Source organism: Carlito syrichta, unplaced genomic scaffold, assembly GCF_000164805.1.
Source record: "Carlito syrichta isolate Samal-C Ts95f unplaced genomic scaffold, Tarsius_syrichta-2.0.1 Scaffold301626, whole genome shotgun sequence".
NCBI classification, from domain to species: Eukaryota; Metazoa; Chordata; class Mammalia; order Primates; family Tarsiidae; genus Carlito; species Carlito syrichta.
Window position 1 is genome coordinate 377,339 of NW_007245722.1, and position 11,641 is coordinate 388,979.

An 11,641-nucleotide genomic window follows, 5' to 3' on the forward strand; every position below is an offset into this window, starting at 1 on the left:
GGCCGCTCCCAGCCACCACAGCCTCGCCTGCTGGGCTCCGGCGATCCTTCCGCCTCAGCCATCCAAGTAACCGGAATTATAGGCATGTGCTATCACGCCGGCTGATTTTTTGATTTATTGTAGAGATGATGTATCGCTGCCCAGGCGGGTCTCAAACCTGCGGGCTCAGGCAATCCACTCACCTCAGCCTCCCAAAGGCACGGGATTACAGGCTGAGCCACCGAGCCCGGCCAGAGAGTAGTTTTGACTAGCAGGCAGTCACTAATTATTTTTCTCTAAGGTCTCATGGATTTATTGCCTGTAATTCAAAGCTACCATGAAGTCACACTTTCAGAATGGCTACTGAACAGTCTCCAAGGCTTTTTGCAGATGTGCTAACTAAAGCGAGTACTTACCATGAACTTTGTTTCACCCTTTGACAGAGTATCTGTAATAAAATGGACCTTCTGTAATTGCTCCACAACACGATGTAACAGCTTTGGCTATAGAATCATAATTGGGAAATAAGAAAAAGAACAATTACTCTGTTGTATCAAAAAACATTTTTTTAAGAGAACCATGTATCTTGTCACCATGTATCTTGTCACATTGCCCAGGAGAGAGAGCAGGGGCTGTTCACAGGTGCAATCACAGCACACTACAGCCTCAAACTCCTAGGTTCAAGTGATCCTCCTGTTTCAGCCTCCCAATTACCTGGGACTACAGGCATATACCACTGCAACCTGGATAAGAAAACATTTCTAATGTGAATTTTCTGATTATTGATGGAGAAATTCCTACATTTTTTAATGTTCTGAGTAAGTACATTCCCCTCTAAGAGAAAATTCATCTTATCAAATGAAACATATTTTTAGTAACCACTGCTTTTCACCAATTTTATGACACTCTAAAACAAATACCATTTGTGTTTATGTTCCATTAAATCAAAGAATTAGCTGCTTCCTCTTTAAAAGGCATATATTCCAAAATAAAAAGTGTTTTGTCTTCATGGATTTTCTAAGAGGTAAAATTTCTTGGTATTTTTATTGAGGTAAGCCATCTCAATACATTTTTAAATAGAGACAAATTTCTTTAGTGAAAACCTGAATATTATACTAAGTATTTTTAAAATATCTATAATGGACAGTAAATAATTCTTGAAATATTTTATTAAATGTCATCTCTTTCAAATGTTAGACTGTCCTCCCAATTCCCTGAGGGAAGACAACGTGTATCCCTTTAAGCAACTTAGTTTGCCTTTCACAGAATTCAACCAATACAAAAGACTTCAGCTGATTTTTTAGAAAGATTAAAACAAAAAGATTATTTTGAAAATATCCAACCACCATTTAGAAAATGAAATTCACTCATTTTTTTTTGTCGGAGTCTCACTGTCACCCAGGCCAGAGTACAGTGGCGTGGCATGCTCATGGCTACTGCAGTCTCGACCTGCTGGGTTCAGGTGATCCTTCCACCTCAGTCTTCCAAGTAGCTGGAACTATAGGTGCGTGCCACCATGCCCAGCTAATTTTTTAATTTCTAGTAGAGATGAGGTCTCGCCAAGTTGCCCAGACTGGTCTTGAACCTCTGGGCTCAGGCAATCCTTTTGCCTCCAGCTCCCAAAGTACTGGGATTACAGACATGAGCCACTCACTGTGCCCAGTGAAATTCACTCTTGTGTAAGACTGAGCACATTGATCATATACTCTGAGGCACCTGTTTGGCTGATTCCGACGTGAAGCTTGGATGGGTCAGGAGGATGTCCATGTCACCACTGGATTCTGCACCTGCAGCAACAGAGTACACATATGGGGATCTCCATTTATATGCTTCAGTCAGGCAGACAGAATCAAGCTGGTGACACACACGAAAGAGCCTTACTTCTCACAGCCTAACTTTCTATTGCACTGTGCTTCACATTTAGAATTAGTTAAAAGATTTCAATTTTCTGTCCAACTATTCAGGTACATTGATGCAGACAACAGAATCTGGGATAACAACAGTAATTGGCATTAGATATACACTGCACACAACTGGTTAACTTCATGTGTTAAAAAATGTACCTCAGTTGCCGGGCTCAGTGGCTCAGCCTGTAATCCCGCACCTTTGGGAGGCCGAGGTGAGTGGACTGCCTGAGCCCGCGGGTTCAAGACCCCCCTGGGCAGCGAGACCTCATCTCTACAATAAACCAAAAAATCAGCCAGGCGTGGTAGCACAGGCCTGTAATTCCGGCTACTTGGAAGGCTGAGGCGGAAGGATCACCGGAGCCCAGCAGGCGAGGCTGCGGTGGTCGGGAGCGGCCACTGCACTCCAGTCTGGGCAACCGAGTGAGACCCCAACTCAAAAAAAAAAAAAAATGCACCTCAGTAATTACTCAATAATGAATACAAACAACATTTAAGAATAGCTTTAAAATACACCTACGAATAACTCTAAATCCCAAAATCTCAAATTATACAATATACTCAAAGTTTATAAAGGTTAATCAGAAAACTCATTTCAATTCCTGAGTGAACTCATTTAATAAATATTAATAGCCGGGCTTGGTGGCTCAGCCTGTAATCCCGTGCCTTTGGGAGGCTGAGGTGAGTGGATTGCCTGAGCCCGCGGGTTCGAGACCCGCCTGGGCAACTTGGCGAGACCTCATCTCTACGATAAATCAAAAATTACCTGAGCCCGCATGTTCGAGACCCGCCTGGGCAGCGAGACCTCATCTCTACAATAAATCAAAAAATCAGCCGGGCGTGGTAGCTCATGCCTGTAATTCCGGCTACTTGGAAGGCTGAGGCGGAAGGATTGCCGGAGCCCAGCAGGTCGAGGCTGCGGTGGCCAGGAGCGGCCACTGCACTCCAGTCTGGGCAACAGAGTGAGACTCCAACTCAAAAAAAAAAAGAAAAAGAAAAAGAAAAAAAAAGAAATAAATATTAATAAAATTTATTATTATGGTATCATGAATAAAAACAGTACTTTACAACTGCCTTGCTTTTGGTTTTGATTTATACTCTAGAACAACATAGTTTCAGGAAAGTTATATACACAACTGTTTATAGCTTTCTTTTACTACATTCTATGAAATTCTGACTCCACTTATGTGAACTTTCTTTTCTGCCTTTTTTTTCCCTATGTGCAAATGAAGACTCAAAATTCCTCTACACTTCAGTTTCCTTGTATGAAACTACTAAAAACTATGTCATAGGCTTTTGTGCAATTAAATAAGAGTATATAGAAAAGTATTGACTATTGTGCCTGGTACCCAGCATAAAATAATCCTCTCTATCTCCTGACTTTTCATTTTCATAAGGAGAACCTATGTAAAACATAGTTTTGGTGACTTAATATCTTGCAATGTCTTTGGATTGTTATCTTATACATCAATAATCTTTAACCTGATATTTAAATGTAAATAAGACTAGATTAAATGTGCATTAAATATTATCATTATTATTATTTTTTGAGTCAGAGTATCCCTCTGTCACCCAGGCTAGAGTGCAGTGGCATGATCATGGCTCATCACAACCTCAACCTCCTAGGTTCAGGGGATCTGCCTGCCTCAGCCTCCTTAGTAGCTAGGACTGCAGGTGTATGCCACCACACCCAGTTAATTTTTAAATTTTTTTTGGTGGAGACCCAGTCTCACTATGTTGCCCAGGCTGGGAAAGCTATTTTTTCTATTATTATTACTATTATTATTTTTAGTTGAGGTCTCACTATTACCCAGGTTGGAGTGTGGTGGTATAATCAGGGCTCACGGCAGCTTTGACCTCCCAGGTTCAGGATTCTTTCACTTCAGCCTCTCAAGTAGCTGGGACTATGGGCACGGGCTGAGGTGAGAGGATCACTTGAGTCCAGGAGTCCATACTGCGGTAAGCTATAATAGCACCACTGCACTCTAGTCTATGCAACAGAGGATTACTCTATCTCCAAAAAGAAAGAAAGAAAGAAATACAAGAAAATTCATTGTCCTTCCCATTTATTTCTCCTAAAGTTTGGATATATTTCACTACCCACCCACTACCAAAAATGATTTACTCTATTTAAAAAAACAAAAACTATATGAGTAAAAAAAGAAGCAAACTCAGGGTCCATTAATAGGGGACCAGATGAAAGGTATGATAATCCACACAACTGAATGTTATGCAGCTATAAAAAAGAAAAAGGAAGTTCTCCATATACCAACATGGAAAGATCTCCAGAATGTATTTGAAAGTGAAAAAAACAAGGCGTAGTACTGCATATATGTGTAAATTCTGTCATCTTGTGAAAGAAAGAGAAGGAGAGGAGGCAAAACAAGAATGCACACTCATATTTAGTTGTATTTTCATGTAGAAACATTGAAAGGATACACAGGACAGTGGTTCTCAATGGGACAGTATTGGGAAGAGGCACAGAAAGCAAGCAGAGACAGGGTAGAAGTATGCTGTCTTAGAGTATACATTTTTATATGAAACATGTAAGCATATAACATACTCAACAGTAAAAGTAAAAAGAAAATAGTAATACATAAATCCAGGAAGGTTGTCATGGTCAATGCAGCATACATTTGGCTTGTTGTGCCTCCAAATCTACATTTTGAAAATATAAGCCGGGCTCAGTGGCTCAGCCTGTAATCCGCACCTTTGGGAGGCTGAGGTGAGTGGATTGCCTGAGCCCACTGGTTCGAGACTCACCTGGGCAACTTGGCGAGACCTCATCTCTACAATAAATCAAAAAATTAGCTGGGCGTGGTAGCACACGCCTGTAGTTCCAGCTACTCAGAAGGCTGAGGCGGAAGGATCGCGGAGCCCAGCAGGTCGAGGCTGCGGTGGCCGGGAGTGGCCACTGCACTCCAGTCTGGGCGACAGAGTGAGACTCCCAACTCAAAAAAAAAGGAAAAAAAAGAAAGAAAGAAAATATAGAATCCAAGTTCCCATCTAAGGAGATTCTTATTATTAGTAGATTTGTAACAGGGTATAACAATGTGTTGGGTTTTATAACCCACTAGGTGTTTGTGATGCAGACATACTTGAACAACTGGAATATGGAATCTAAGATAAGGAGAGACCTAACAGTGGCAGTAGATTTGGCCTCAGAACCCAGGTCTTTTGACCCCAAGGTAATGTCCTTGCTACTCATCAGCAATTACGGATTTAGTCCTCTTCTCTCCTCAGTTCTAGAGTCTTTTTTTCTTTTTTTTGAGTCACGGTCTCACTCTGTCACCCAGGCTGAAAGGCTGGAGTGCAGTGACATGACCACAACTCACTGCGTCCTCGAACTCCTGGGCTCCAGTTATCCTCCCATCTCAGCCTCCCAAGTAGCTGGGACTACAGGCATGCGCCACTATGCCTCGCTAATTTTTTTCACTTTTTTTGAAGAAACAAAGTTTCATTATGTTGCCTAGGTTAGACCCCAACTCCTGAGTTCAAGTAATCCTCCCACCTCAGTCACCCAAAGTGCTGGGATTACAGGCGTGAGTTACCACTCCGGGCCAATGCTAGATTCTCACAGCAGTTACCTGGAGTATTTCCAAAGCCCATTATCTACTTCCTAGACAAAACTCCATAGTTGGCCAGAGATTCAGTCCAGGTATGTATTCCAAAATGTTTTAAATACAAATTTATTTTATTTATTTTATTATTTTTTGAGACAGAGTCTTACTCTGTCACCCAGGCTGGAGTGCAGTGACATGCCCATGGTTACCGCCGGGTTCAGGCAACCTCCTTCCGCCTCAGCCTTCCAAGTAGCTGGAACTACAGGCATACACCACCACGTCCAGCTGATTTATTTATTGTAGAGACGAGGTCTTGCCAATTTGCCTAGGCTGGTCTTGAGCGCCTAAGCTCAGGTGATCCTCTCACCTCCTCTTCCCAAAGTGCTGGAGTTGCTGGCAAGCCACTGCACCTGGCCTAAAAGTTCGTATTTTTAAGCTCATATTAGCCTTTGAAAATTTTAAGTCAGTAAGAGACCAGGATTGTGTTGTTCTCACTTTGCTTGTGTTCACATAGCAAGTGGAGATCTCTGAATGACCTGATTGTTGTAAGGACTGGTAATAACTGGTACTTCTGAGACATTATTCTTAGATCCATTATAGAAAAACTTGGAAAACTTTAAAAGTATATAAACAAAACTACCTACAGCTTCACTAGCACCTAGCCAAAGATAAATGTTATTAGCATTTATTATATCCAAAATCATATTATAAATGTTGTTAAAACTAGTCATTTCAATATCCTAGGCCAGGCATGGTAGCTCACAACTGTAAACCCAGCACTTGGGGAGGCTGAGGTGAGAGGATTGCCTGAATCCAGGGGTTTGAGATCAGCCTGGACAACTCGGTGAGACCTCGTCTCTACAATAAATCAAAAAATTAGCTGGGAGTAGTGGTGTGCACCTGAAGTTCCAACTACTTGGAAGGCTAAAGCAGAAGGATCGCCTGAGCCCAGCAGGTTGAGGCTGTGGTGGCCATAAGCATGCCATAGCACTCCAGCCTGGGTGACAGAGTGAGACTCCAGCTAAAAAAAAAAAAAAAAAAAAATCCTATAGTAAAATCAGGACAAATTTCCCCTAGTTATTATTACATATTCCCATCTATAAACAAATACATTTAACTAGTTCTGCTAGGTCTTAGTAAGTCTATGAAGTAACACAAATTACATCTTTTTCATCCAAGTTTTCCTATACATTAGGTAACTTTAACATCAAGGCACGAATAGCCCAAGATTAGAAAGTATGTTACCTCTTCTGAAACTGCCACAGACTGTAGCAATGTATTCAGAATCCACATTTTTAACTTCATTTAGTACAATATCCTAATAGAAGAAAAATTAAGTCAGTGTTCCAAAAATAGCTTTTCAACAAGTGACATTCTCAATTCTAATCAAAGAATACAATTCAGCACACTCTTACTTGCATTTGTAACATCTCTTCACGAGGGATTCTTTTCTCAAAGTCCTCAAAATATCTATAGAGATAGAATAAGTAGACAAAAGATTTCTGTAAAATTTAAATCTCCTTAAAAATTAAATTGCCTAACATAAATCAAGACTAGAATTCATTGAGAAGACAATAGTAAAACTGGGGGTGGGGTAGAGGTCAAGGGAAGGAAGGTTTATTCCTTATTGGATCAAAATTCTTAAGTGTCACCTTTCCAGAGACTTCATCTAAACCTTATCTGTAAATAAGCTTCATATTCACGTAACAAGATAAATGTATCTAAGCCAGTGCATGTTTTCTAAGTAGACTGCCCTCTACTGGCAAGTCTAGAGGTTACAATTTACTGCTCGTAAATTCTGCAAAATTATATTTTAAGATATTATACTACAACATGGATGAACCCGGATAATAAAATGCTAAGTGAAATAAGTTCGTATAAAATACCACATATTATATGATTTCACTTATATGAAATGTTTGTAATAGGCAAATCGATACGAAAGTAGAGTAGTGATTTCCTAGGGCTGAGGAAGGTAGAATGGGAACAGGAGGGAGTACTGAGAAGAAAAGGAGAATGACTGCTAATGGATAGTTCTTTTTGGGACCACAAAAATGTCCTAAAACTGACCATAGTGATGGCTGCACAACAGTGAATATACTAAAAGCCACTGAATTGTATGCTTTAAATAGGTGAATTGTATGGTATGTGAATTCTATCGCAAGTCTGTTATGAAAATATTATATCAGTATGAAATAATATCTAAGCATATGTCAAGAATGATGTAGCACCTGCTCAAAGCCAATTCTCACAACAACCAGGTTCTCCAGAAGACCTCCATTTACAATGTAAACACAAAGAAAATGAGAAGCACACCACCCTGGTCTCTTGCTGGCTCAACATTTTGGAATGGCAGTATAAATTTTAAAATATTATGACAAGGCATCAACAGGAAAAATTCAGATGGTTATTAGGACTGAATCACCAACAAGACTATATAATACCAGGGGACATACATATAGTGCTTATGTACTATAACTGTAAATAATCAATTAGAAAGGGGGGTTCCCAGATTATATCTGGCACATAAAGTAATTACTGATGCCAATATAGAAATACGCCTACTCATTATTCCTATACTGTTATTTAGGTATGGAAATTTTCCTTTTTTTAATGTAGATTTTTTTTGTTATTGTTGTTAAATCATTGTGGGCTTTATTATTGTGACAAGATAACCATAAATCTGACAAAACGTGGCACATAACAAAAGCAAGCAAGTTTCAAGTACTTGGTGACCACCTTCATCAAATTATCACTGGTCGCTATGACAAAAAAAAAATAGTCTGCTTCTTTTTCTAATTTTTAATTAATTTATTTTCATTTTAAAGACGTGGGTTCAATTCCAGACTAGGTATACAAGTGGTCATTGTACAGGTACAGTTTGGGCCTTAATGTAGTTTTTCATGTTCACGTCCTATCTTCTCAGGTAGACTACAAACTCCTTAAAAGCACCACTGAACTTCGCTGTATCTTTACCCCAGACCTAGTGCAGTGCTTTTTGCAGCGTGGGCATGAAATAAACACCCGCTGACTGCTACATGTACTCAGTTCTATGTATTTTAAGAGGAAGTTCCCTGTTAAAGTCAAGAGAATGGGGGAAATTCTCAAAACAAGTAAATAAACAAGAAAGCATTAGCAAAGCATTGTGTGAACACAGGCATATATTCTCTAGGAGTCCACAGAAATCTTAGCATTTCTGAATAGAAAAATGGTTGTGTTTAGCTAAGCCTGAAGGGTTGTTATGGTATATGAAACAATACCTATAAAAATTTTACTTTTACATCTCAAATATCAAAAGAAAATCTGTTCCTTACTTCAGCCCAATTCGCTGATGATGGTTCAATTTGTCTTCATTTTTTCTGAGATCTGAATAGAAGATAGACAAAGTTGAGGTGTTAATTTAAAACTTTTGGGGGGAAAAAATGCTAAACTCAATGATTCTTTTTACAAAGAACTATCCAAGAAAAAAATATACTGAAATGACTTTGAAAATACAATGAAAGTCCTGGCACAGTGTCTCAGCCTGTAATCCCAGCACTTTGGGAGGCGGAGGTGAGAGGACTGCCTGATCCCAGGGATCTGAGACCAGCCTGGAGAACTTGGTAAGATCTCGTCTCTACAATAAATCAAAAAACAAAAACAAAAAAAACTAGCCGGGCATGGTGGCATGCATCTGTAGTTCCAGTTACTTGGAAGGCTAAGGTAGAAGGATCACTTAAGCCCAGCAGGTTGAGGCTGTGGTGGCCGTGAGCATACCACTGCACTCTGGCCTGGGTGACAAAAGTGAGATTTCAACTAAAAAAAAAAAAAAAAAAGAAAATACTATGAGAAAAAAATTTCAGATGTTAAGAACTAGGTAGCTGGGTGTGGTGACTCACACCTGTAATCCTGGCACTTTGCGAGGTGGAGGTGAGAGGATTGCCTCAGTCCAGGGGTTTGAGACCAGCCTGGGCAACTTGGCGAGACCTCATCTCTACATTAAATCAAAAAACATCAGTCAGGCATGGTGGTGCACCCCTGTGGTTCCAGTTACTCAGAAGCCTAAGGCGGAAGGATCACCTGAGCCCGGCAGGTTGAGGCTGCAGTGGCTGTAAGTGTGCCACTGTACTCCAGCCTGGACAACAGTGAGACTCCAACTCAAAAAAAAAAAGAACTAGGTAAAAGTGACTCTTCAAATCCATGTAGTTAAACCTAACAGTTGATTTTATAATTTTTCTTTCTTGAATCAAAATTTCTATTAGGATTGCATAAGATAGTAAATAAAACATACCAGGATCATCCCAAATTTTACTGACTTTAGCAAAAAGCAATCTTATAAAGACCAAAACTATTTAATTTATTGTTTTTTTAGTGTTGTTTTTTTTTTTGAGTTGGAGTCTCACTCTGTCGCCCAGACTGGAGTACAGTGGCTGCTCCCAGCCACCGCAGCCTCGACCTGCTGGGCTCCGGCGATCCTTCTGCCTCAGCCTTCCAAGTAGCTGGAAATACAGGCACGTGCTACCACACCCAGCTAGTTTTTGATTTATTGTAGAGATGAGGTCTCACCAAGTTGCCCAGGCGGGTCTTGAACCCACGGGCTCAGGCAATCCACTCACCTCGGCCTCCCAAGGTGCTGGGATTACAGGCTGAGCCACCGAGCCCAGCCTAATTTATTGTTAATAGCAGCAGTTAATAAACATTCAGAATACCACAACTTCTGAATGTTTTCCAATTAACTAGGTTCATTCATATTATTCATTTGTTGATCCACTCCTTCATTCAGTTAGTACGGAGTATCTATTTGTGCAGGCACTGTGCAAGAAATTTTGTCGAAAGAAAAAGTATTACTGTATCTTCTTTTTTTTTTTGAGTGGGGTCTCACTCTGTCATTCTGGCTGGAGTGCAGTGGCACAATCATGGCTCACTGTCGCATCAACCTCCTGGGCTCAGGTGATCCTTCCATCTCAGTCTTCTGAGTGGCTGGGATTACAGGTATACCACCATGCCTGGCTAACTCTTCCTCCCCACTTCGAGATGAGGTCTCACTATGTTGCCCAGGCTGGTCTCAAACTCCTGGGCTCAAGCAATCTCCTCAGCTGGGCCCCCCAAAGTGCTGGATTTACAGGCGTGAGCCACTATGCCCAGCTGTATCTTCAATTTTTATTTAAAAAACTGTCATAACATCCTGTCTTAAGTCTAAAAGTGACTTAGTTCCATTTGGGTGTTCTTTTATTGGGCATGAGTACAGCAGTGAGACTCATTAAAGAAACAGCAAAGCCAAGCCTGGTAGCTCATGCCTGTAATCCCAGCATTTGGGGAGGATGAGGCAGGAAGACTGCTTGAGCCCAAGAGTTCATGACCAGCCTGGGCAACAGCAAGAAATTGTCTGTAAACAAAAAATTTTAAAAATACATAAATTCCTTCTGGAGATATAAAGTAGAGAAAAATATACGTCTTTACAATACATTGAATACAATATTTCCCACAGTTGTGTGCACATAGAAAAGACTAAAGTAAATGACTAAAAATAAAATTAAAATATTGAGTTTGTTATACATATATATAGGTATGAATATAAACCGTTGTATTTCGTATCTGTGAATTTTGAATTAACATAAAAACCAGAACATGTACCAAGCACTCTAAGTTCTATAAATAAGTTATTGCATTTAATCAGAAGACCCATTTTGCAGGCAAGAAGCTAAAGCATCAAGGTCACCCACTCTAACAAAGTGGTGAAAGCGGGATTTTAACCCAAGACAGTCTCTAAAACCTGTCCACCTAGCCATTTGGGTTACTTGCAAATAGACTGAGCCCACAGATACTAAATCCCAAATGCCACAGATAGGTTGTAATGAATCCATGTATATAGCATACACCCTTAAAAAGTGATAATTATATTTAAAGGATTGCTATATTAGGTTTAAGAAAACTGTTTCATAATTACTTGACTTAGGCTCTATTTGTATCACTTCTTTGAAAGCAAATATTCATTTAATAACCACTGCAAATCACACAATATTTCTCAATATATAACTTAGTTTTTACTCTGACTTTAGATTTTTTCTGAAATTTTACTAAAGAAACAAAGGCAACTTATATATTCTAAAAATATGCAAATGACAACTATTTCATTGTCTTTAAACAAAGAAGTCACTTCTTGCTCTTGATTTCCTGAGTTACAACTCTAAAATTGTTTAAGATGGTAATATAAAC

At 39.8% G+C, this 11,641-nt stretch overlaps 1 protein-coding gene across 1 annotated transcript in view; it reads right to left on the reverse strand.

Moving 5' to 3' along the window:
• POLB (DNA polymerase beta) overlaps positions 1-11,641 on the reverse strand; it is a 34,785-nt gene that overhangs the window by 11,302 nt on the left and 11,842 nt on the right. The window contains 5 exon segments of the mRNA XM_008054997.1: positions 396-482; positions 1,696-1,766; positions 6,692-6,764; positions 6,862-6,916; positions 8,761-8,871. Of these exon segments, the coding sequence (XP_008053188.1) occupies positions 396-482; positions 1,696-1,766; positions 6,692-6,764; positions 6,862-6,916; positions 8,761-8,871 (397 nt within the window).